At 44.8% G+C, this 26010-nt stretch overlaps 1 protein-coding gene across 1 annotated transcript in view; it reads left to right on the top strand.

The window, feature by feature from the left end:
• The window catches only part of TOM1L1 (target of myb1 like 1 membrane trafficking protein), a 56220-nt gene that overhangs the window by 10626 nt on the left and 19584 nt on the right, over positions 1 to 26010 (top strand). The window contains exons 3-7 of the mRNA XM_083598723.1: positions 1440 to 1518; positions 17859 to 18008; positions 23269 to 23388; positions 24809 to 24910; positions 25892 to 26008. Coding sequence (XP_083454849.1) covers positions 1440 to 1518; positions 17859 to 18008; positions 23269 to 23388; positions 24809 to 24910; positions 25892 to 26008 — 568 coding nt within the window. The remainder of the gene's footprint in view (positions 1 to 1439; positions 1519 to 17858; positions 18009 to 23268; positions 23389 to 24808; positions 24911 to 25891; positions 26009 to 26010) is intronic.

Here is a 26010-nt window from a genome sequence, read left to right as displayed (position 1 = left end):
TAAATAAATGAACAAATCTCTGCGGTTGGTTTATCAGCTGCGAAAATAGTATGGGCTGCTGCTTTGTGTGTTTGGAGCCACATGAAAGGTGAGATTGTTGCTTTCAGGATTCAGTGACTGTAATTTGTTTTTACTGATTTTAATACCAAATTTAAACTTCTTGTAATTTGCCTTGGGACCTGCTGGTGAAGGGTGGACAATAAACTGAATAATAAGAATAGTATCTCCCCAGGTTCCAGCATTCGGTCATACTCAAGCATGACCAAGAGATAGCATGACCATTGATTATGCAGTTGAAGCAGTCAGGGTATGAGGATTGGAGCAGAATCCATTGACCAAGACTGGGGGACACTGGAAGCCATGTGGAACAGAGGGAATTCCCACTGAAATGTGTCTCCCATATAAGTGGGGGTTTACTTTCTCCCATATAAGTGGGATGGAGTTAATTAATTAATTACAGCGGAACCTCGGGTTGTGAACGTGATCCGTGCAGGAGGCACGTTAAGAACCCGCAGCACCGCATCTGCACATGTGCGGGTTGCGATTTGGTGCTTCTGCGCATGTGCAAAGCGTGATTTAGTGCTTATGCACATGCGCGAGTGCCGAAACCTGGAAGTAACCCGTTCTGGTACTTTTGGGTTAAGCGCAACCCGAAAACACGTAACCTGAAGCGTCCGTAACCTGAGGTACCACTGTACTTGGTTTTATGTCTACCCTGCCCGTAATCCAAACAGACCCCATGGTGGTTTTTCGTGTTTCTAGAAAAAAATAAAGCATTGCAATTGGGTACCCTCTAGGGACGCGGGTGGCGCTGTGGGTTAATCCACAGAACCTAGGACTTGCCGATCAGAAGGTCGGCGGTTTGAATCCCTGCGACGGGGTGAGCTCCCATTGCTCGGTCCCTGCTCCTGCCAACCTAGCAGTTCAAAAGCACGTCAAAGTGTAAGTAAATAGGTATCGCTCCAGTGAGAAGGTAAACGGCGTTTCCGTGCGCTACTCTGGTTCGCCAGAAGCAGCTTAGTCATGCTGGCCACATGACCCAGAAACTGTATGCCGGCTCCCTCAGCCAACCAAGCGAGATGAGCGCCGCAACCCCAGAGTCGGCCACGACTAGACCTAATGGTCAGGGGTCCCTTTACCTTTACCTTTTTACCCTCTAGGAAATGTGAGGAAAAACCTGCCTACCGCCTTAGATCCTGGGTGACCAAGGATTCTGAACATCCATCTGTTCACACTTTGCAGGGTATCTCTGCACACAGCCCACCTGTCACAAAGACAGTAATCTTGCCGCTACTGAAATACAGTGCATTATTTCAGTTTTATCTGGATTTTCTTCCACGCAAACAGTCACTGCAGTCTTTATCTCTCTGGTTGGTGTCGCAGGGCAAACGGCGTGTTAAGTCATTGCTTTTATCTGGTTTCCTTTCTTTTAATTGCAGACCCAAGAATGCGATCAGAGCACTAAGGAAAAAGCTTTCCAAAAACTGCAACCATGTTGAGATTCGTCTGACGCTCTCTGTAAGTATGATACTCTTGATCCTCATAAAAAAGAGTCTGATAAACACAGAAGGGGACACATTGGATTTCGCTGGATCACAGCCCAGGGAGGAACCTGTTTGAGCAGAACATTTTACTAAACAACAGCAACAATTTTCCTGACACACCAAACATGAACTTCGGGGGAAGGCGGTGCTCATTTTCTGGGTCATGTTTAGGTGAATGTCATCTGGATCCTTGTCTGGGGTTTCTGAGCACTATTCTTTATGGACAGAGGTCAATTGTTCTTCACCGTTGGAGATTGTCCAACAGATTAACCTCTGCTTTCCACCTTCAGGGCTTTCCGGGGGGGGCGGGGAGGATTGAGCCAATATTATGAAGACAAGCAATGGCATCTGGACATAAGTTTTTGCTCATCTTCTGTGCCCCACTTGGGTTCTACCAGGGGCCGCCTCCTCCTCCTCCTCCTTCTTCCTTGGTGATCACTCATAGCCAAGTAAGTTTGCCTTCCATGAACATGGTCTTAACAGTGAGTCCGTAAGCGACTCTGGAGGCCAATTCTGGATCCACACGTCCTTCCACAGTGGGGACATAGGTTTCCGGGCAGGAGTTGATCACGGTCAGGGTTTGCCAAGTGTCCCTTCCTCTTGGCACATTTCTCCCTTGCGCCTGAGTTTGAGCATCTTCAAAGCCCATGACACCATTGGCAGAGGCTGTTCTCCAATTGGAGCGCTTGCAGGCCAGTGTTTCCCAGTGGTTGGTGTTTATGCTACATTTTTTTTTTATTTGCCTTGAGAGAGCCTTTAAACCTCTTTTGTTGACCACCAGCATTACACTTTCCTTTTAAGTTTGGAATAGAGTAGTTGTTTTGGAAGAGGATGATCAGGCATCTTCACAACATCACCAGTCCAACGAAGTTGATGTTGAAGAATCATTGCTTCGACGTTGGTGATCTTTGCTTCTTCCAGTACACTGGCATTAGTTTGCCTGTCTTCCCGAGTGATGTGTAAAAATTTTCGGAGATGTAGTTGATGGAATCTTTTGAGGAGTTGGAGATGGCGTTTATAAGTTTATAAACCAGGGACCACCACCATCCCTTCTAAGGTGTGAGCACTGCTTCATTGTAACCTGGGCAGGTGGTGTTGGGTCTAGAAACATGTTTGGGACCTGAATCTCCCACACTACATGGTTGCTGGACAGGGGAAGGCCTCTTGGCCATGGGCAGTCCTCATAACTGTTGCATCATCACCCACAAGCACCTCATAATACGGTATTTAGCATGTTACTCAGAAAATTGCTTCTTGGTTTTCCTTTTTGAATTACACACTCTGGTTAAAGACTGGTTAAGAAGGGAAAGAGTAGCATCTTGTTCAGTGTTGTGTTATTCCAACGGCATTTTCCACTTTTACAAAGTGGAATATGCGATTCAGTATTCATTAGTGCAAAATAAAGTCCGTTATGGCATGTGTTCTTAACCATACACAAACATTGATGGCTTCTAGCCAGAGGTAGGGGGAGAGGTATTGAAATAACAGAAGAAAGGTCACTCGATCAGAGCAAGCAAGATACTGTCTTTTATTTTGATTGACAAACTTTGGAGTTGCATAGATCTCTGTTTGTGGTTTGCCATTCAAGAGAGGCTTTGGAAACAACAGCAAAGAGTCTTGTGGTGAAATAAAGGTTCACAAATGTATCATGGAATAAGCTTTTGGAGAGAGAGAGAGAGAGCGCGAGCGTGTTTGAGCCAAGTCACGATGTGTACTTGCTTATCTGCCGTCTTGTTTTGAAGAAAAATGAGTTGTGACAGAGGCTTAATGAGAAGGGGATTAAAATGAAACAGTAGACATCGTAAATGCTATCACATGAACAATTGTGTGTCTTCCTGCTTGCCCCACCTCAAAAAGGAATGAAAGGGCAACTAAAAAAAATCAAGGATAGCATTTTTTTCCGGAAATAAGAGGATTAAGCAGAGAGAGGGCTTGGTTAACTAATGTAAAAGAGAATGGAGACAGTTGGCATGGAAAGAATGAGTAGGAAACAGTATCTCCCTTTCAAAATACAACTCAGGATTATTTATTGAAGCTGTTAAAGCGTTTTATGATGAGCTAAAGGATAAGCTTAGTTATACAATTGGTAGTTAACTTACACCATCAATTGCCCCCAGGATGTTATAAGGAAATGGCGTGGGATTTCTAAAGGATTAATGGAATGTTTTGGAGAAATGGGAATATTGGGAGGTGCAAACTAACACTGCAACCTGTGTGTTACCAGCCACGGGCAACAAATAACAGGAGATGCCTGTCCCTGTCAGATGTTGGTTATGACTTCTTGGATGGTCAGAAGCGCTTCCAGTTTAGATGGATCATTGTTTTGACCCAGAATCACATTGCTTGTGGGTATGTTGACCTCCCATTTCTGCCCAGGATCTAATCTAGGTCAGTGATGTCAAATGGTGATATGGGTTAGACTGTTTGGTGCTATAGGAAGCAGTCCATTGGTTAAAACTTACATAACTTAATATTTCCAGGGCTTGTAATAAGCAGAAATGTGTGACTCCTTTTTGTTTTTGTTTTGTTTCCAAACGTCAGCCAGTGCAAAAGTGACTTGGCAGTTCTTGTACACAGAGTTACCTTGTTGGTCACAGTGTATTATGCTGCTGCTGTGGAATTTGTGGAATTCGTTTTGCAAAAACATTATTAACATAAGCTAGGAAGTCATTAGGGCAAACAGGTGATTCACAGTGCTCTGTTACGAGTTAAGCTGCATAAATATGAATCGCCCCAAAGTTTTGGTGTTCAGGTTCTTTATCCAGAAGTGGCAGAACGTCAGAGACGGGATGAATTGAGTATGGTTCTGAATGAATACCTCTCCCCTTATTTTGCAGCCATGTTCCTATTTAACTTGAAAACATTCTGAAAGCATGTAAAGGTTTGCTGGCAAAGGTTCTGGACTGGGTCTCCTTCTAGGTTTCACAGAGCTTTTTATCCTGTTTTCCCTCTGTGTTGGTATTGTGGCTCTGAGTGATAGAGGATGTATGTTTCAGCAGAGCTCAGTTGCTTAGAGCATGGTGCTAATAACATCAAGGTCGCAGGTTCAGTCCCTGTTTGGGGCAGTTGCATATTCCTGTGCAGCAGGGGGTTGGACTAAATGATCCTCAGGGTCCCTTCTAACGCTATGGTTCTATGATTTAATTCAGTCTGTTGAAGTAAAAAGGTAAAGGACCCTGGATGGTTAAGTCCAGTCAAAGGCGACTATGGGGTGCGGCGCTCATCTCGCTTTCAGGCCAAGGGAGCCAGCGTTTGTCCACAGACAGCTTTCCGGGTCATGTGGCTTCTGGTGCAGCGGGACACAGTGACGGAAACCAGAGCACACAGAAATGCCGTTTACCTTCCCGTCACAGTGGTACCTATTTATCTACTTGCACAGGCGTGCTTTTGAACTGCTATGTGGGCAGGAGCTGGGACAGAGCAACAGGAGCTCACCCCATTGAGGGGATTTGAACCGCCAACCTTCCGATCGGCAAGCCCAAGAGGCTCCGTGGTTTCGACCACAGCGCCACCCGCGTCCCTCCTCTGTTGAAGTAGCCAGTGCATCACCTATGAACTGTTCTTTGTGTTAAAGTCAACAGAGGTCTGTTAAGATGTTTTATCTGATGAGAAAATGTAGAGAAAACTCCATCGGCAATTTTTTTGACTCCATGGTAGCTGGCACCTCAAAATTAAGTGGAGATATTGGAGCCAACTCCCAGCAGCCTTGGGGGCTTCAGCCCCCACAATAAAATATTTGAGGGGTCGAGTCCAAACAAAGTTGGTGGGCATTTCCATTCAAATGGGGTGTGTGCACTGCATCATGTGATTGATTATGAGGGGCGGGGCTTACCTGGGCTTCCACAATGTTTTATTCAAGTTGCACCCCTGTGTGGAGATGCTACAGATTCATCTACCCTGCTAAAAGTCTCCCATCAGTCCAGTCCAGCATGGTCAATCATGAAATATGTGATGTCCTGTCATCATCCCCAAATAATATTCTGCTATTGTAAAGACTAGCAGATTTATTGTATCCAAAGCTGTTGTGGAGTGGAGCCTTCAAGGCATGAAGAGTCCATATGAACTGGGTCTTGCTGATTCGCTGTCTTGACAGCTCTGAGGAGTAAAAAACTGGTGCAGACTAGGGAATGGTCTGCAGGCACATGAGATCAACACCCTGCTGAAGCTAAGCAGGTCTGGATCTGGTCAGGACCTGGATGGGAGACTGCATGGAAACAACATGTAATAGCACCACTCGATTCTGCCTCGGTCTGACCACACTTGGAATACTGTGTCCAGTTCTGGGCACCACAATTTAAGAAGGATGTTAAGCTGGAACGTGTACAGAGGAGGGCGACCAAGATGTTCAGGGGTCTGGAAACCAAGCCTTATGAGGAATGCTTGAAGGAGATGGGTATATTTAGCCTGGAAAAGAGGAGATACGATAACCATCTCCAGATATCTCAAGGGCTATCACATGGAAGAGGGAACAAGCTTGTTTTCTCCTGCTCTGGAGGGTAGGTCTCGAACCAAGGCCTTCAAGTTACAAGAAAGGAGATTCTGACTGAACATATATGGAAAAGACTTTTGACAGCAAGAGCTGTTTGATGGTGGAACAGTCTCCCTCAGGAGGTTCTGGACTTTCCTTTCTTGGAGTTTTAAAGCAGAGGTTGGACGGCCATATGTCATGGATGCTTTTGCTGAGATTCCTGCATTGCAAGGGGTTGGACTAGATGACCCTTGGGTCCCTTCCAACTTTTACAATTCTATGTTGCCTTCAGTTCCATGATAAAAAAAGGGCAGGATTCTGCCTGGACACTGAGATCCAGTGCCGAGGGCCTTCTGGCAGTTCCCTCGCTGCGAGAAGCCAAGTTACAGGGAACCAGGCAGAGGGCCTTCTCGGTAGTGGCACCCACCCCGTGGAACGCCCTCCCACCAGATGTCAAAGAGAAAAACAACTACAGTGGTACCTCGGGTTAAGAACTTAATTCGTTCTGGAGGTCTGTTCTTAACCTGTAACTGTTCTTAACCTGAGGTACCACTTTAGCTAATGGGGCTTCCCGCTGCTGCCATGTCGCCACCGCGCGATTTCTGTTCTCATCCTGAAGCAAAGTTCTTAACCCGAGGTACTATTTCTGCGTTAGCGGAGTCTGTAATCTGAAGCGTCTGTAACCCAAGGTACCACTGTACCAAACTTTTAGAAGATATCTGAAGGCAGCCCTGTTTAGGGAAGCTTTTAATGTTTAATAGACTATTGCATTTTATTAATTTGTTGGAAGCCGCCCAGAGTGGCTGAGGAAACCCAGCCAGAAGGGCGGGGTATAAATAATAACGTATTATTATTATTATTATTATTATTATTATTATTATTATTAATATAAAATACAAAGAAAGAAGAAGAAGAAACAAGTTCAGAAAGTCTGATGCTGTGCCCTAGCCCAGAATCCACATTATCACCTAAGCTTTCGGTTGTGTGGAATATAAAAACCAATATAGGTATAAACAGGATATGTCTGTTAGCCTTCCGGGAGAGTAGACAGTTCCCCTGTGTATTCTGTGCTTAAGCACCTTCTACAGCATAGGCTGTTGTCATGCATGCATGACTGCGATTGCTGTTTGCATATTCTGAGTTGCTTCCTGTATCTTGTTGCACAAGGCCATTAGCAGCAGAGGTGAGCAGATAAATTAGGTTGATAGGTGACCGACTTTGGTCAGGCATCAGCTAGGTTGCCCCGGGGCTCACACCCTGGGTTGGGGATACATCTAAAGTTGCCGGAATACTTGTTTCCGGCATCCCCCCCCCCGCCTACTCCTTCGCAACCCTGAGTCACACAGTATTGCATACTTTGGTTCCTTGGTGTGTGTGTTTGCCTAGCAGAAACAGCTTGGGTTTCCACTTGGCATGCAGGTTTTGTGTCAGATTTTTCATTTCATTTCTGTTTACCATCCCTGGGAGCTGAGTGTTCTCTGTTCCAGTCAGTCGGAAAAGCTGTGATAACAGGACACCGGGCTTTGAGGTGTTTTATCTATTAATTCGTTCTGCAAACTTAAGGTTTCTCCGCCGTTCAAGGTTTTTTGGGAGAGGCGTCGCCATGCATATGTTCCTGTTGTTACAGGAGTTGCAGATAACATCCCTGACCTACTGCAAATGGATTCCGTTTGCTTATGGTACAGAATATTGGCAGCTAACACAAACAGCTAGAAGTATTTTCTTCTCCCGCTCTGCTCCAAGCTTTTTTATTTGTGGATCTGTCAAAGCCAGGAATCTGGAGGCCAGCTGAAAACAGAGGATGAAGTCTGAGGAGATACCGTATTTTTCGCTCTATAGGACACACTTTTCCCCCTCCAAAAATGAAGGGGAAATGTGTGTGCGTCCTATGGAGCACCGACCCCTCTTGCTCTCCAGGCTTCAGGCAGCTATCCGCAAGCCTTCGGAGCGCTCCAAAGCCTTGCGGATAGCAGCCTGCAGCCTGAAGCCCGGGGAGCGCAGCGCCAACTCCTGCTGCACTCCCTGGGCTTCAGGCAGCTATCCGCAAGCCTTCTGAGCATGGAGGGAGTTCCCGCCGGGCTCCGAAGGCTTGCGGATAGCAGCCTGTTCTGGGGGCTGGGGTCAGGGGAAGCTCAGGCTTCCCCCGCCCCCAGCCCCGCAAGCTCCGGGAGCAGCGGCGAGGTTGCGCACAATCTTGCCGCCACTCCTGGACCTGTTCTGGGGGCTGGGGTCGGGGGAAGCTCGGGCTAAAAACGAAGCCAAGACAGCGAGCGGGATCCAAAAAATTTTTTAAAAATAATAATCTTTATTCCCCCCCCAAAAAAAACTAGGTGCGCCCTATGGTCTGGTGCGCCCTATGGAGTGAAAAATACGGTAGTTCTGTGATGGAGCAAAGCCCAGCAAAGGCAAACTGAGGAAGGAAAGTGCAGAGCGATTTGCCAACCAAATGTTTCAGTTCTCACCTGACCTGGAGGGGTTCCAGTCAGGCTGGGGGAAGGTTAGGCTGCAAGCCAGATGAGGGTGCCCTTGGGAGAGAAAACATAAAATGCTCAGTATTTTACAGGCCTCCCAAGCTGTCTGACGGGTTGCAGCCTCTATGCCCAGAAGTAAAGAATGGAAGTTTTATAGCCCTGTAGGGTCTGATCTGCCTTTAGGCAAGGCTGTTGGTGGTGAAACTTGATGTGAAACTGTAATCCACATCCCTTCCTACACTGCATGATGTGTGCAAGAAAAGCAGATCGGTGTCAGAATCCATGTGGAAATTCTGTTCCTGTATGAATATATAATAATGATAATTAATAACAATAATAATCATCATATTTCATTTATACGCCGCCCATCTGGCTGGGTTTCCCAAGCCACTCTTGGCTGCTTCCAAGACATAAAATCATAATAAAACATCAAACATTAATTGTAACAATCTGATCCAATGTAAAAGTCACAATAACTTTAAAATAAACCATTTATATCAAACAAAGCAACATTCAACAATCCATCAGAATCTAATAGTAAATGGTAAAATTAAACAGCAGATAATAATTAAACAGTTCAACCGAGTAACAGCAAATCACAATGCATAAAATAACACAAAAGATACAAAACCATGTAAAAGGATCAAATTGAGAAACAAAGAAGCACAACTTATAAAATATATACAGTGGAACCTTGGTTCTCGAACGCCTTGGTACTCAAACATTTCGGCTCCTGAATGCTGAAAACTCAGAAGTAAGTGTTCCTGTTTCCGAACGTTTTTCGGAAGCTGAACATCTGATGCGGCTGTCGGCTGTTGCTTCCGGGGTGCCTGCGCCAATCGGAAGCCGCACCTTGGTTTTCGAACGTTTTGGAAGTCGAGCGGACTTCCGGAACGGATTATGTTTGAGAACCAAGGTACCACTGCATATATATCCCTGAACTGCTCTATTCTCTGCTGCTGCTCTCAAAGTCATAGTCTGGGAAAGGCTAGTTGGGGCAAGGCAGGTGGAAAAGCCATTGCCTTATGAGGAACAGAAAGTCTCTCTCCACTGCCCAGTGGTTAAAACAATGAAAGGGTCTTCTCTGTGGTGGTTCCTGGCACCTGCTGGAACCACCGTGGTCTTTTTCCTTGAAATAAAAGGCAGTGTAACTGTAACAAAAATGAATAAGTACAGTGGTACCTCTGGTTAAGAACTTAATTCATTCTGGAGGTCCGTTCTTAACCTGAAACTGTTCTTAACCTGAAGCACCACTTTAGCTTGTGCCGCCACCGCACAATTTCTGTTCTCATCCTGAAGCAAAGTTCTTAACCTGAGGTAATATTTCTGGGTTAGCAGAGTCTGTAACCTGAAGCGTATGTAACCCGAGGTACCACTGTAGTAGTTTTAGGCTGTGTTAGAAACTCAGATATATAAGTTAGGTGCCAAATGGCGCCTTAAATCTGGGTTACGGTCGCCACAATGAAATATCTATTCACCAGGGGGTTGTTGTAGATGACCCTCAGGGTCCAGTCCAATGCCAGGGGCGGAGGAAGGGGGGGTGCTGTGGGGGTGGGCTGCCACCGGTATATACCTTATTTATATACCTTATATATAGCAAAGGGAAGTCTATAGCAATTAGGTATATTTTAATCTAGTCCATTATGTAATAGGTTTATGTTACAAAATGAATATGTATTTTGAATTTGATGTTTGTAATTCTTTTTCGGTTTTGGAATAAAGTTTTAAAAAAAGGAAATGGTATTAGCTATGCACAAAGGCAGAGGTTTCTAAACTGTGGGACCAACCTGACACCCAAAAATCTCCGTGTAGTTGGACCCGTGCCAGTAGCAAAATTAGCCGAGCACCTGGAGAACTTCAAACACTGGATGTATGTGAAGATAGCTTAATATGTATACATTTAGGAAACCGCTTCTTGGATGGGGTTTTACAGTTCCCAAGGTCCAGGATCTGTTTTATACAGTATAGATGCAAGAGCTACTCAGTCGAGAAATATCTCGTTTAGACAACGTAAGAAGGAATACAGCGTTTAGGCCACAAGGCAGCTGCTTAATAGTTAACCTCGTTTCGTATTAATCAACTCTGGGTGTGTCAAACCTGTTTTTATGAGAAGCTCCTGGTTTCGTGTGTCGATAAAACAACCTGCCAGGTTTACAGGAGCCTTAGTAGTTCCCTGGACTTTGGCCAGCGGGGTTTGTGTGACATCTGCATGGTGGAAATGCAAGAGCTAATTGAAGGGTCAGGGTACTGCTGGTCTTCATGAAGAAGATCTGCAGGAGTTCATCATCTGCCCACACAGATCTGATTTCAGAGATCCGGGTATCAGTCCTGTTGCGACTTTCCCAAGAGAGGTTGTACAATCTCCATAATTACTGAGTAGTAGGCCCGGCAGAATTACCAGGGTTTTCTGTTGTAGTATATGGGTGGGATTGCAGGTTAAGTCACCTTGTAAATCCCACAAATGCATTCCACTCTGGGGAACAGCTGCATATAAAGTGGGGCCCATAACTGCAAGTCTAGGTGTGGGGAAAACACCTTCCAGTTAGCCGCACACACTACCCTCTTTTTAATGAGCAGAAGTTTATAGACTCTAAGCCTGCTTCGTTTTCCCCAGATTGAAATGGATGGGGTTTAAGTTTTTAACCTTTAGAAGACATCTGAAGCTTTTGAAGGTTTCATATACAGTGGAACCTTGGTTTTTGATCGTTTCGGAAGTCAAACATTCCGGCTTTTGAATGCCAAAAACCCAGAAGTAACTGCTTCAGTTTTTGAACGATTTTCGGAAGCCAAATATGCCACTCGGCTGCCATTTTGAGTTTTTGGTTTTCTAACTTTTTGGAAGGGATTATTTTCAAAAACTGAGGTTCCACTGTATTAGTATGTTTCTATATATGTTGGAGCCACCCAGAGTGGCTGGGTCAATGCAGTCAGATGAGCAGGGTACAAATAATAATAATAATAATAATAATAATAATAATAATAATAATAATTTTGCTTGATTTGTTAAGCTTAGCCCTACTCTTGGTCCATTAGGCAGGAATGGGATAGGTCATATGACTGAAACCTTGTTCTCTCTCATCTTTATATGTGTTTATGTGTTCATTTAAAAACTCCCCGCACATCAGCTCTGTATATTGTCTTTTCCGTACGCTGGACCTCCTGTATTTTCTGTGAAATACTAATTAGAAAAGGGGATGGCACAGTACAGTTGGCCAATAGAAGAGCATATCCCTAGGAAGCTGTAGAATTGACTCCTTTGGTGAAACCTTTAAACAGACCTCAGGGTTCAGGGTCTACCAGAATTGTGCAGATCCTTTTCGCTCCTGCCTTAGTGCAGATTGTTAGACCGCGGTAGCCCAGGAGGCTGCTTCTAGCGTCTGCAAATCTTGATGGTGCAACCTTAATTTCCTTTTGCAATTTGACCTGCGGGCAAAATGCTCTTTGCTGAATGTTTGCCGTGTTTCCCAAGGTTTCAGCAACTGGGTTGCACATTTAAAGACTCCGCTTCCTTCCCATAAGCTCCATCCCTCTAAACCCCTGCCTTGCCTGGGGCACAGAAACTGCACCATTTTATAAAAAAAGAACTGTGCAAGGTGTTGCTGAAAGAACCTTTATGGTGCTAAAGAAAATAGGGGTTTATTTATTTATTTATTTATTTATTTTAAAGACTGGTGGTTGCAACCCAGCAAACAAGTGCTGTAACTTTGGAATAAATGACTCAGTTTGCTATTCGGTCATCAGTGGCAGGAGTGGGGGGGGGACTAGTGGGCCTCTGCCAAATGTTCTTGGATTCGAACTCACAACACCAATGATCATCGGCCATGATGGCAGTTGAATCTCACTTTGACGCTAGTCTTCTGTTGCACCTGGCAACAGCAAACTAGCTTAGGGGAGTGCACAGCAGTCTGTGTGGCACACACAGCTCTGACTGCTCCCCTCCCCTCAGTATTTGCCACCCGAGGCGCCTGCCCCCTTGCTCAGGGGACCTTTTTTTCCCCACAAAGCCATTCAGTGTGTAGGACAGTACAGTAACGTGAATGTGTAATTCACATTATACCTGATAGAGCGTCTCCACCCCCATCATTCCGCCTGGACACTGAAGTCCAGCTCCGAGGGCCTTCTGACGATTCCCTCACTGCGAGAAGTGAGGCCACAGAGAACCAGGCAGAGGGCCTTCTCGGTAGTGGCGCCCGCCTTGTGGAACGCCCTCCCATCAGATGTCAAGGCAATAAACAACTATCTGACTTTTAGAAGACATCTGAAGGCAGACCTGTTTAGGGAAGTTTTTAATGTGTGATGTTTTGTTGTGTTTTTAATATTCTGCTGGGAGCTGCTCAGAGTGGCTGGGGAAACCCAGCCAGTTGGGTGAGGTATAATTAATTAATTAATTAATTATTGCCATGCTTTCATCCTCACATCAAAATGATCTATCCGAAGACCAGGTTTATGGTGCTGGTGTGACCTCTGAAGCCATTCTCTGAGGAACTAGCTCTTCATGCGTATCCCATGGCAGCCTCCATACACACTTGAAAATAGCTTCTTGTTTATTGTACATCTGGGGATGATGATTGCTGAGAGCCTTCTGATCCCTGTTCGAAATTAGCCAGGCGCCAGGTGCATTGTGCAAGTAGATAAATAGGTACCTCTCCGGCGGGAAGGTAAACGGCGTTTCCGTGCGCTGCTCTGGTTCGCCAGAAACAGCTTAGTCATGCTGGCCACATGACCCAGCTCCCTCGGCCAATAAAGCTGTACGCCGGCTCCCTCGGCCAATAAAGCGAGATGAGCGCCGCAACCCCAGAGTCAGTCACAACTGGACCTAATGGTCAGGGGTCCCTTTACCTTTTTATCAGCCACTTGAGACCAAGTGGAGGTGCCTGAGTGTCAGGATGGTGCCTGACATCTCCACCATCTGGGGATCATTGAATCTTGACTGTTTTCACACACTAATACCACATCCTGTAGAATTCTGTTATATTTTATCTGCACAATCAAAATGAATTTCAGGAACCAAATTGCTTTTTTTCCCGTGCAGCCTGAGCAGGAGCAGTGAACAACGTTATAGTTAATTGTTGTCGCTTGTTTTCACTTCCCCCATCCAACTGCCCTGTTCACAGTTGTGAATAATATTCTCACATTATGAATGATCCATCTCACCATTAAGAAAAAGAGGTTGGAATAGGCCAATATATATGCGGACTGTCCCTGGATCAAGCAACTTTTCTTCTTTAAGTCCTCAAAGTTCTTAACCGAGCTCAAAGTTGTCATCTGAACTAGCCAGATATTTAATAGAGAATCAGTCACAGTCAACCCATCATTTGAAAAATAAGACGTTAGAGCCGTCTTGCCCCAAAATGGCAACTAGACATTTCGTTTTGATGACTGTAATCTTGGAATGAGGAGTCATTTGGCAGCTAGCTTATATACCTGAGTTTCTAGAGGAGAGGTAAAGGTAAAGGGACCCCTGACGGTTAAGTCCAGTCGCAGACGACTCTGGGGTTGCGGCGCTCATCTAACTTTATTGGCCGAGGGAGCCAGTGTACAGCTTCCGGGTCATGTGACCAGCATGACTAAGCCACTTCTGGCGAACCAGTGCAGCACACGGAAACGCCGTTTACCTTCCCGCCAGAGTGGTACCTATTTCTCTACTTGCACTTTGACGTGCTTTTGAACTGCTAGGTTGGCAGGAGCTGGGACCGAGCAACGGGAGCTCACCCCGTTCCAGGGATTCGAATTGCCGACCTTCCGAGCGGCAAGCCCAAGGCTCAGTGGTTTAGACCACAGCGCGACCCGCGTCCCCCAGAGGAGGGGTAGCCAATATGAAGCTGTCTAGATGTTGTTGGACTATAGTGCTGTTATCCTTGTCATGCTGGTTGGGGCTGAGGAGACCTGTGGTCCAACAAGTGGAGGTCTTTACATAGAAATGAGCTGTCAGATAATTACGCTTGTGGGGTCCCCACATTTTGGATCCATCCTGCAGCTTTCTCTGCATGATGGGCATACCAATCTTGGCTTTAAAAATGCAAACGAGTGTAGTTAGCTTTCAGTAGGCTTCTTCCACAGCATGCTGCTGATCTGCTTACTCCTTATAAAAGAGCTTCCATTCCAGGAAGAAGGCCTCTGCCATTAGGCAGCCAGCCAGCTTCCGAAAACGTCGTTGAATGTGCCCGATGAACGTTTACATTTTCCGTGAATTTAACAGTGGCTCCAACTCGGTTGAAGACCTAATTGCAGTCCTGTTCTGCAATCAAAATAATTGTTCCTGTTGGAAGTAACTTTCACCAGTTAGTTCACAAATGGGACACACGGGGACACACACACACACACACACACACACACACACACACACAACCTCCATTCAGATGCTTTGCCTAGTTGATATACCTCACTGAAATCAATGACAGGGTTGCACCGATCTAATTGAGTTCAAGATTTGGCCCATTAACTGCATTAGCTCTCCTCAAAATCATAGCTTAGCTGTTTAGCCCTCGCTTGTCTAGGGAAAAGGCACTAATCGGAGTTTTGTTCTTAATTCCTTCGCATAATTTAAATAAGACTGTCTTAAGTGCGCAAGATCTCTTTGAAGCGCTCTCTGCAGGCAATGGGGTGAGCTGATTAACATGTCTTTCATGCACTTTGGTTTTTAAAAGGCCCCATTCAAGCCAAGGCTTTTTGGCAGATGTGGGTTGCTTGGTTTCTCAAATGGCAGTATACCCCGCTCCCCATTCCCCCCCTCTTTTTTTAAAAAAAGTGGAAGTTCTGTATCCTGTGAGTGGTGTTTTCTCCTGCCATCCTTGCACATTTCTTCTCCCAAGAGCCTGCGTACACTGATGGGAAGCTGCTTTTTAAAACAGTTTTAAAAATGCTGTTTTCAGTTAAGCCTAGGTTAACTTAGTTAGCAGTTAACTTAGAAGAGAAGACTCCCTGGAAAAGACCCTGATGTTGGGAAAGATGGAGGGCACAAGGAGAAGGGGACGGCAGAGGATGAGATGGTTGGACAGTGTTCTCGAAGCTACCAGCATGAGTTTGACCAAACTGCGGGAGGCAGTGGAAGACAGGAGTGCCTGGCGTGCTCTGGTCCATGGGGTCACAAAGAGTCGGACATGACTAAATGACTAAACAACAACAAAAATAGTTGTTAAAATTCTGTTTTCAGTTAAGCCTAAGTGGTTGGCATGTGCCCAATGCTCCTATAGCTCAAGCTTTTGCTACAGTGAATCCACTTTGAAATATTTATTGGCACTTCAGTGTAGATGTAGATCACTCTCTTTGTGTTTCTGTTTGTCCTAGCTTTGTGTTATTGTAATATTCGTAATATTGGTACTAGTTTTGGGCAACTGCCATAAGTGAAGAATCGGAATAATCACTATTTAGCTAGGCAGCTAAATTTGACAGCTCTCAGGCCCCTTGCACCACACTGTATATTTAAAGCCACATCCAACCACATTGAACAGTAATGGCTTCGCCCCGAGAATCCTGGGGGAAGAATCTTTGTTAAGGGTACTGAGGGCTGTTAGGAGACCCCCCTATTCCCCTCACACAGTGTTAGAAACTCAGGTGTATAAGCTAGGTGTCAAATGGCTCCTTAAACCAGGGTTACAGTCACCAAAATGGAATGCCTAGTTGCCATTTTGGGGCCAGGTGGCTCAAAAGTTGTATTTTTCAATACGGATTTTTGGTTCCTGAAATTCTTTCCCACCCTCTATATTTTATTAAATTTCAACATTTTTAACATACACAATAAAAACGTCATTAGTTCTTTTTTCTTTTTGGGGTAGACTTCCCACCCCATTTTCCGCGGAGTTGTCGTTTCTCCCCTTTTGCTGCACCTTTTTAAGTTCCTGAAATTCATTCTGATTATGCAGATCAAATACAGTCCTTGGAAAAAGGAAGTGCAGCCTCTTTGAATTCACATATGTAAAACCTTCTGTGGTTTTGCATATGAGGACATAATAACAATAATTTGTCCCTTAGCAGGTCTTGAAATTATATAAATACAACCCTGGATGAACAGCAACACAAGACATATTACATCGTGTCATGATCTGTTTAACAGAAATAAAGCCAAAATGGAGAATAGGAGGTGTTGCTAGTTTGTGAAAACAGACAAAATTCAGGGATCCACAGGCGTGCACCTCCAGATGGTAGGGACATCAGGCGCCATGCTGGTGCCTAGGCATCTTCACTTGGTCACAAGTGGCTTATAACCAGGTGCAAAATGCGCCTGACACCTGGCAAATTGAGAATGCTGCCCTCACAGAACTACAATTCCCAGAATTCCCTGGGAAAGGGGATTGGCTGTTAAAGCACCCTGGGTACTGTAAGTCTGTGACAGGACTAGGGTGTCTGCTCTCTCAGCACCCTTAACGAAAGGACAGCTCCTATGAGTCTTCAGGTAGAGTCATAACCATTGAAAGTGGTGTGAAACAGCTTTAAATGTGTGGTACAGATGGGACCAGAATGAGAGTGCTTAGAGGCCTGATGTGTGATAATAATAATAATAATAATAATAATAATAATAATAATAATATATTATTTATACCTGCCCATCTGGATGGATTTCCCCAGCCACTCTGGATGGCTCCCAACAGAATATTAATAATAATACAGTGGTACCTCGGGATGTGAACAGGATCCGTTCCAGATCCCGTTCGCATCCTGAAGCGAACGCAACCCATGTCCACGCGAGTCGTGTTTCGCTGCTTCCGCGCATGCGCATGACGCCATTTTTACTGTCTGCACATGCACATGCGCACGCGGCAAAACCCAGAAGTAACGCGCTCCGTTACCTCCGGGTCGCCGCAGAGCGCAACCCGAAAATATTTAATTTGAAGCACATTTATCCCTGGGTATGACTGTAATTTAAAAGCGATAAATCATCAAACATTAAAAACTTCCCTAAACAGGGCCTCCTTCAGATGTCTTCTAAAAGTCAGATAGTTGTTCATCTCCTTGACATCTGATGGGAGGGCGTTCCACAGGGCAGACGCCACTACTGAGAAAGCCCTCTGCCTGGTTCCCTGTAGCCTCACTTCTCGCAGTAAGGGAACCGCCAGAAGGCCCTCAGAGGTGGACCTCAGCTTCCGGGCTGAATGATGTGGGGTGGAGATGCTCCTTCAGGTATACTGGGCCGAGGCTGTTTAGGGCTTTAAAGGTCAGCACCAACACTTTGAACTGTGCTCGGAAACATACTGGGAGCCAATGTAGGTCTTTCAGGACTGGTGTTATGTGGTCTCGGCGGCCACTCGCTGACACCAGTCTAGCTGCCGCTTTCTGGATTAGTTGTAGTTTCTGGGTCACCTTCAAAGATAGCCTCACGTAGAGCGCATTGCAGTAATGGTCCTGATGGGGAGAATCTCTCTCTCTTTCTCTTTGCAGCTCCTTGACATGTGCATGCAGAACTGTGGCCCGAGCTTCCAGGCTCTGGTTGTGAGAAGGAATTTCTGCAAAGACAGACTCGTGAAGCTGCTGGACCCAAGGTTCAACCTCCCTGTTGATATGCAGGAGAAAATCCTGACCTTTATCATGGTAAGTGCTTCTTTTCTATCTTTCCCATTTTTCCAGTGTTGCCAGGGTAGTAAATGGTTCATGAGAGCTGTACTGTGAAGTGAAGTCTCTGCTAGTTTGCCTTCCTTTTTATCTTAAGCCATGGTTGGAAAGCAGCAAAGCTATAGGGAGAGTAAGAGAAAGTTGGGCCAGAAGATAGCTGGCTATTGGCCTTGCTTTTAAGCCATTCCTTTGTTGTCCTGTCAAGTTCCTTGGCTCCTGCTATTGAGAAAAAGAAGGGCTTTTGCATAGTGTTAGCTCTGTTCTCGGTGTCTCTATTAAAAACGCAAACAAAAGAATTGCCATTCTGCCAGTCAACCAACAAAAAGTTGAGTGTCTTTGCTTTGTGTGGGTGGGAAAGCGAGAGTTTGTTTACACCACCAGTTAGCTTGAAATCACAAACCGGTGAACTCGTTTCTCCCCTCGACTTGATCAGCTTCAAACCTGTTTGCATTGTGTAGCGGGGCAGCCAGCCTGACTTATCTCCCAGGAATTTTTCCTTTTCCCAGGGATGTTTCCTTTTCCTTTTTTATAATTAGTTTTATTCAATTTTGAAAACTTAAAACACTAACTACAAATTCAATTCAGTGATACCATGGTTCTCAAACTTAATCTGTTCCGGAAGTCTGTTCCAAAACCAAGGCACACTTTCCCATAGAAAATAATGGAAAACAAATTAATCCATTCCAGACTTTTAAAAGGAACCCCTAAAACAGCAATCCAACATGAATTTTACTATCTAACGAGATCGTTAATGCATAAAATTAAAGTAATAATCAATGTACTATAAAATAAATAAGACAGTATTGTAGATGATGAAAATTAGAATTAAAATTCTTATTTTTTTCTGACCCGCACTTATTTTTTTCTGACCCGCACTCATTGATTGAATGGGGGGAGGTCACTTTTATCCATTTCCGCAGTCACACAATCAATCAATCAGTCGTCGAACTGGGTTCCACACGGTCACAAAAACAGATTAACCAAAAAAGCCTCAAAAACAAAAACTCAAAAAGCGCCAAACTTAATCCGTTCTGGAAGTCTGTTTGACTTCCGAATTGTTCGAAAATCAAGGCACAGCTTCTGATTGGTGCAGGTGTCCCAGAAACAATAGCTGACAGCCACATCAGACATTCGGATTCCGAGAAACGTTCGAAAACCGGAACACTCACTTCCAGGTTTTCGGCATTTTGCATCCAAGGCGTTTGAGAACTCAAGGTACCACTATACGCTTCTCTTACAAAATGAACAAGGTGATTTTCCATCCTTACCTCTGTGGTGTTTTTATTTCCACCAATATTCCGCTGCATTACATGTCAAAGTACAGTCGTACCTCGGTTCTCAAACGCCTTGGGAGTCGAACATTCCGGCTCCCGAACGATTGGAAACTGGAAGTGAGTTTTCCGGTTTTCGAACATTCTTTTGGAAGCCAAATGTCTGATGGTATTTCCGCAGCTTCCAGTTTGCTGCAGGAACTTCCTGCAGCCAATCTGAAGTTGCGCTTTGTTTTTTGAATGTTTTGGAAGTTGAACGGACTTCTGGAACAGATTCCTTTCGACTTCTGAGGTACAACTGTATATCTAATATAAAGGTAAATGTAAAGGGACCCCTTACCATTAGATCCAGTTGTGATTGACTCTGGGCTTGCGGCGCTCATCTCGCTTTATTGGCCAAGGGAGCTGGCGTACGGCTTCCGGGTCATGTGGCCAGCACGACTAAGCCGCTTCTAAACTACAGGCCAACGAAATTGCGGGCAGGATATGAATTATGATCAGTGGATTGAGAATGAAAATAAATGTAATAGAGGAAATCTATATTAGATATAAACCACAGAGCCTAGGACTTGCTGATCAGAAGGTCGGCGGTTCGAATCCCCGCGACGGGGTGAGCTCCTGTTGCTCGATCCCTGCTCCTGCCAACCTAGCAGTTCGAAAGCACGTCAAAGTGCAAGTAGATAAATAGGTACCGCTGTGGCGGGAAGGTAAACGGCGTTTCCGTGCGCTGCTCTGGTTCGCCAGAAGCGGCTTAGTCATGCTGGCCACATGACCCGGAAGCTGTACGCCAGCTCCCTCGGCCAATAAAGTGAGATGAGCGCTGCAACCCCAGAGTCGGCCATGACTGGACCTAATGGTCAGGGGTCCCTTTACCTTTCCAACCGCAACCTTACAAGTTGTGACAATTTGCTACGCAGTACAGTGGTACCTCGGGTTACATACGCTTCAGGTTACATACGCTTCAGGTTACAGACTCCGCTAACCCAGAAATAGTGCTTCAGGTTAAGAACATTGCTTCAGGATGAGAACAGAAATTGTGCTCTGGCGGCGCAGCAGCAGCAGCAGGAGGCACCATTAGCTAAAGTGGTGCTTCAAATTAAGAACAGTTTCAGGTTAAGTACGGACCTCCGGAACGAATTAAGTACTTTACCTGAGGTACCACTGTAGGCAAAAAACCAAATGGCACCAGCCAATCAGCCAAATGGTAAAAATTCCTACCAGGTCCCTGCTCCAAAGCAGACAACCCCATGACAGGCCTAGCAAGGTCAGCACAAACAAACCCTAAATATAGGGAGGGTAGATGGCGTAATCCGATGTGCGCGGCGAAAAGAGGAAGCTCAACGCTGCACACAGGGAATAAATAGCAACCCCACCAATCAAACAATTTTGCAACATCTCTCCAGCAACAATTGGAGGTGCCCTATCAAATTCGTGTCCATTCATACTAAACCTGCCCAGCAACAGGGGATGTCATGGTTGCCCCCACCGCAACACGTGCTCTCCATGAAGGAGAACCCTGCTTTGTTCAAACAAGACCTGAGAGACACACACACTTTAGTTTCCACCCTCCCCTAGCTGCTACGGTTTCTTGGCCTGCCATCCACCTACCCAAAGTCATACCCACCTGAGATCCTGTCAAACTAGACAGGCAAATGAGGAATGAGGAAGAGATATGAGAGTTGCAGAGTAGCAGAGTTGCGCTTCAATGCGTTGTGTCACCTTTTGAAAAACACTGAGAATGGGATGAGTCGAGACAGCACCTGTGAATGGATGGGACCAGGTTGTGATATTGGGGGGGGGGCGGAGAGCTGAAAGAAATGACAGCATTTTCCTCTTTGTAGGGTCGCTGTGCAATGCATCTCTCACTGTGCATTCCTACCATTGCTATGCCAACTCTGAAACTATTTATTTCATCAGGTTTCAAACAGGATGCATTTGATTTAAATCAGTTTAAATCACTAGTCAGCAAGACTTGATTTAAATCTCTTTTTTTGACAGAAAGACTCATTCTTGCTGGTATAATCTTAATATTTACAACCAAATGAAGGTTTCATTTTTGGAATAATAAATTTTCAGAGTAGTTTTTACAGTTCTATCTAAAATTACTGATTTGGTTATACTGTTAGAAATACAGTGGTACCTCTGGTTATGTACTTAATTCGTTCCAGAGGTCCGTTCTTAACCTGAAACTATTGTTAACCTGAAGCACCACTTTAGCTAATGGGGCCTCCCGCTGCCGCCGCGCCGCTGGAGCACGATTTCTGTTCTCATCCTGAAGCAAAGTTCTTAACCCGAGGTACTATTTCTGGGTTAGCAGAGTCTGTAACCTGAAGCGTATGTAACCCAAGGTACCACTGTACATAGACAGATAATTATGAAATGGCGAGGTTTAATAAGTTAACTGTTTATAGTTGGACAACCTTTCTGGTGTACTTTATTGGAAGGAGAAAAATAAACATGTCCTTAGTAACATTTCAAACAATTTATTTAACTAAAACAATAAAATTATAGCATATGCATCCATGTTTGTTAACTGAAAAAACACAACTTAGACTGAGTTTTAGCACACATGAAAAACTTAAAACAAATCCTTATTTCCTGATGAAATATAGCCTTTGGATTATAATGTAACTTAAATAGAAAGCTACCTTTCAAAAGACTTTTCCTCCAAAAGCATTTTATTTTAAAAATCCAATTTAAATTTTTTAAAAAAACCCTGATTTAAATTTTAAAGATCTGATTTTAAAAAAATCTGATTTTTAAAAAATCATTGATTTTTATCCACCCCGGTTTCAAATCACATTTTGTGCAGAATTGCCTCCCAGATTGCTTCACAGCCGTATGCAAAAATGCAACTATAAAACTATTTTTAAAAGGGGGAGGAAAACCCCACTTAATTTTTTTTTTTGTCTTATACCCATTCTGTGAAAGAGAAACTGTCGAACCTTTGGCCAATCATATCTGTTTCACTGGATCTGTGACAGACCTTGGCGAATGGATCGCTGGACCACAGTATGCTTTTGTAAACACAGTTGTACCTTGGAAGTCGAACGGAATCCATTCCGGAAGTCCAATTGACTTCCAAAAGTTTTGCAAACCAAAGCACGGCTTCTGATTGGCTGCAGGAAGGACCTGCAGCCAATTGGAAGCTGCGGAACCCAGGTCAGACGTTTGGGCTCCAAAGAACATTTGCAAACTGGGACACTCATTTCCGGGTTTGCAGCGTTCGGGAGCCAAAATGTCCAAGTACCAAGGCGTTGGGGATCCAAGGTATGACTGTACAGTGGTACCTCGGGTTACATATGCTTCAGGTTACATACGCTTCAGGTTACAGACTCCGCTAACCCAGAAATATTACCTTGGGTTAAGAACCTTGCTTTAGGGTGAGAACAGAAATTGTGCTCCGGCAGTGCAGCGGCAGCAGGAGGCCCCATTAGCTAAAGTGGTGCTTCGGGTTAAGAACAGTTTCAGGTTAATAACGGACCTCCGGAATAAATTAAGTACTTAGGGACGCGGGTGGCACTGTGGGTTAAACCACAGAGCCTCAGACTTGTCGATCAGAAGGTTGGTGGTTCGAATCCCCGCGATGGGGTGAGCTCCCGTTGCTCGGTCCCAGCTCCTGCCAACCTAGCAGTTCGAAAGCACATCAAAGTGCAAGTAGATAAATAGGTACCGCTCTGGTGGGAAGGTAAACGGCGTTTCCGTGCGCTGCTCTGGTTCGCCAGAAGCAGCTTAGTCATGCTGGCCACATGACCCGGAAGCTGTACGCTGGCTCCCTCGGCCAATAAAGCGAGATGAGCGCTGCAACCCCAGAGTCGGTCACGACTGGACCTAATGGTCAGGGGTCCCTTTACCTTTACCACTGTATTGGCAGTTGTGGGGGTATGTGTGTATGTGTGGAAACCTTAATGCTGTTTCAACACCTTTCTCTTTCTTTCTTTTTTTTTAAAAAAAATACTTTAAAAAAGACTTGGGCCCGAGGATTTCAAGGAGGTGTGGATGTCAGTGATGTCAAGGAGGTGTACTTGGAGCTGCTTAAGAAAGGAGTCGAGTTTCCATCCTTGGGAAGCAACAATGGGACCAAGAAGGTAGGAATGCTCTTGTGGCACTTCCCCGATTGGAAACAGGATATTATCCTTGCAAAATCTGCATGTGTGGCAGAATTGTGCCGGTTAATTAAAAAACAATAATGCACATTTGACAGAGTGATTTCCATGCTTAGGAAACCAGTCATACGTTTCTGCCTTGGAGCATTTAAAAATCCGAGAGTGGGAGGAATTGTTTTTTTGAAACAGGAAATGTCGAGGTTGAGGTGCTTTAAACTGCCCACGAGATCCAGAATCCCAGTTTCATCTCTGTGGGTTAATGCAAATGTAGGCATCCGGATTGCCTTCCGGGCTTTGTAAATTTCCGCCAAAATAAAAACAAATCTCGACACGTGCAGGCAAAGCACAAGGCATATTTGGAAGGTGGGGTAGGAAGGAGGGAGGAGTGTAAAATTGGATATAAAGCACATTATGGACTTAAAAAAAGAAAGTAAGGAGCCTTTTACTTTAAAATGAGGCTGCATTTTAATGTTTTAATGTTGTAGCTCAATTTTGTTTTTTAAGTTGTATTTCAATCAACTTGTTTTTATTATTGGTTGTTAGCCGCCCTTGGGGGGACGCGGGTGGCGCTGTGGGTAAAACCTCAGCGCCTAGGGCTTGCCGATCTAATGGTCGGCGGTTCGAATCCCCGCAACTGGGGGAGCTCCCGTCGTTCGGTCCCAGCTCCTGCCCACCTAGCAGTTCGAAAGCACGTCAAAGTGCAAGTAGATAAATAGGTACCACTTTCTAGCGGGAAGGTAAACGGCGTTTCCGTGTGCTGCACTGGTGCTGGCAAGCCAGAGCAGCTTCGTCACGCTGGCCACGTGACCCGGAAGTGTCTCCGGACAGCGCTGGCCCCCGGCCACTTAAGTGAGATGGGCACACAACCCTAGAGTCGGACACAACTGGCCCGTACACCTTTAGCTGCCCTGACCCCGGTCTTGGCTGGGAAGGGCGGGGTATAAATAAATTATTATTATTATTATTATTATTATTATTATTATTATTATTATTATTTATTATTATTATTATTATTAATAATTATTATTATTATTTTCCAGGCTTCATGGTGACTGGGAAATAACCTCACACTTTCACCTGATTAATTTAGGCAAGAATAGAATGCAGAATAATATTTATTTGACAAGTGTATGTGAGCCCCTGAGCCAAGGTATAGGGAAGTTTTTTTAAAAAAAATGTTTAATGTTCCATTATGTTTTTATATATGTTGGAAGCTGCTCAGGCAGCAGCCCAGCCAGATGGGTGGGGCATAAATAATAAAATAGGAGTAGTAGTAATAAGAATTGTTGTTGTTGTTAAATAGGGCGTCCCTGTTTTCATTGGAGGGTATGAAACAATACAACGGGTTTATCGTTCCCCAAACAACAACACACTAATATCTTATTGCATTGTATATCCACAGCCTTTGCCTCCGGTCTCCACAAAAGCATCATATGGTAGTCCCAGGAGGGGCATTTTAGGATCCCTCCCCCCATCTACAGTCATAACACTGATTCCTGAACAGGTAAAGCACCACTATTCTTTTGAATATTTTGCAACTCAAAGAGTTCATTGTCATAACCCTTGCTTGACACTGGAGCTTCTAAATCTTTTATTTACTTACAGTAGCTGCATGTTGTCCAATAACAGTGTTTGCCTGGAAGGCTTAGAACAATAACCCACCGAAAATGTGATGGCAATCAGCAGAACAATAAAAAAAACTACATAAATATATTAACAGCAGCAAGGAAAACAGTATAAAAAATACCTTTATCTGGCACCGAAAGGAGTATAGGGCAGGCACCAGGCGGTTCTATAAGAGGGCATTCTATAAGAGAGTAAAAAGGTAAAGGTAAAGGACCCCTGACAGTTAAGTTCAGTCGCAGATGACTCTGGGGTTGTGGCGCTCATCTCGCCTTACAGGCCGAGGGAGCCGGCGTTTGTCTGCAGACAGTTTTTCTGGGTCATGTGACCAGCATGACTAAGCCGCTTCTGACGAACCAGAGCAGTGCACGGAAATGCCGTTTACCTTCCCGCCAGAGCGGTACCTATTTATCTACTTGCACTGGTTGCTTTCGAACTGCTGCCCAGAGTGGCTGGAGCAACCCAGTCAGATGGGTGGGGTATAAATAGTAAAATTATTACTATTATTATGGAATAGGAAGTCCCTATTTTCACCAGGGAAATGTTGGAGGGTATGCAATGTTTATGCATGCTCACAGAGAATCTGTGTGTCACTTAAACCCTGGTACGTGCATTTAGGATTGCAGCCTTAGTTCAGCATTGAATTTTCTAATGGGGTAGCCAAAGGCCCCAAAGAAACTTACAGCCAGGTATAATAATAATAGTAATAATTTTATTATTTATTCCCCGTGCATCTGGCTTGGTAAGCCAGCCCTGCAATAAATATGTCTCTGCTGCAAAGCTGGCAGGACTTTCAGAGCCCAAACCACGACGTGCAAAATAATTTTTGCCTTGTATTTTGCTGTGTTATGATCCTGAACAGATTGGAAAGCTGTACAGCGAACTGGATATGGTAAAGATGAACGTGAGGGTCATGTCAGCCATCCTGAAGGAAAACGTCCCTGGATCAGAAAATCCAGATGATATGGAGCTTCTCCAGGT

The sequence above is a fragment of the Podarcis filfolensis genome, assembly GCF_964270895.1.
Source record: "Podarcis filfolensis genome assembly, chromosome: 2".
Taxonomy (NCBI): domain Eukaryota; kingdom Metazoa; phylum Chordata; class Lepidosauria; order Squamata; family Lacertidae; genus Podarcis; species Podarcis filfolensis.
The sequence above is the reverse complement of the archived record's forward strand: the minus strand, read 5'-3'. Positions and strand labels throughout refer to the sequence as shown.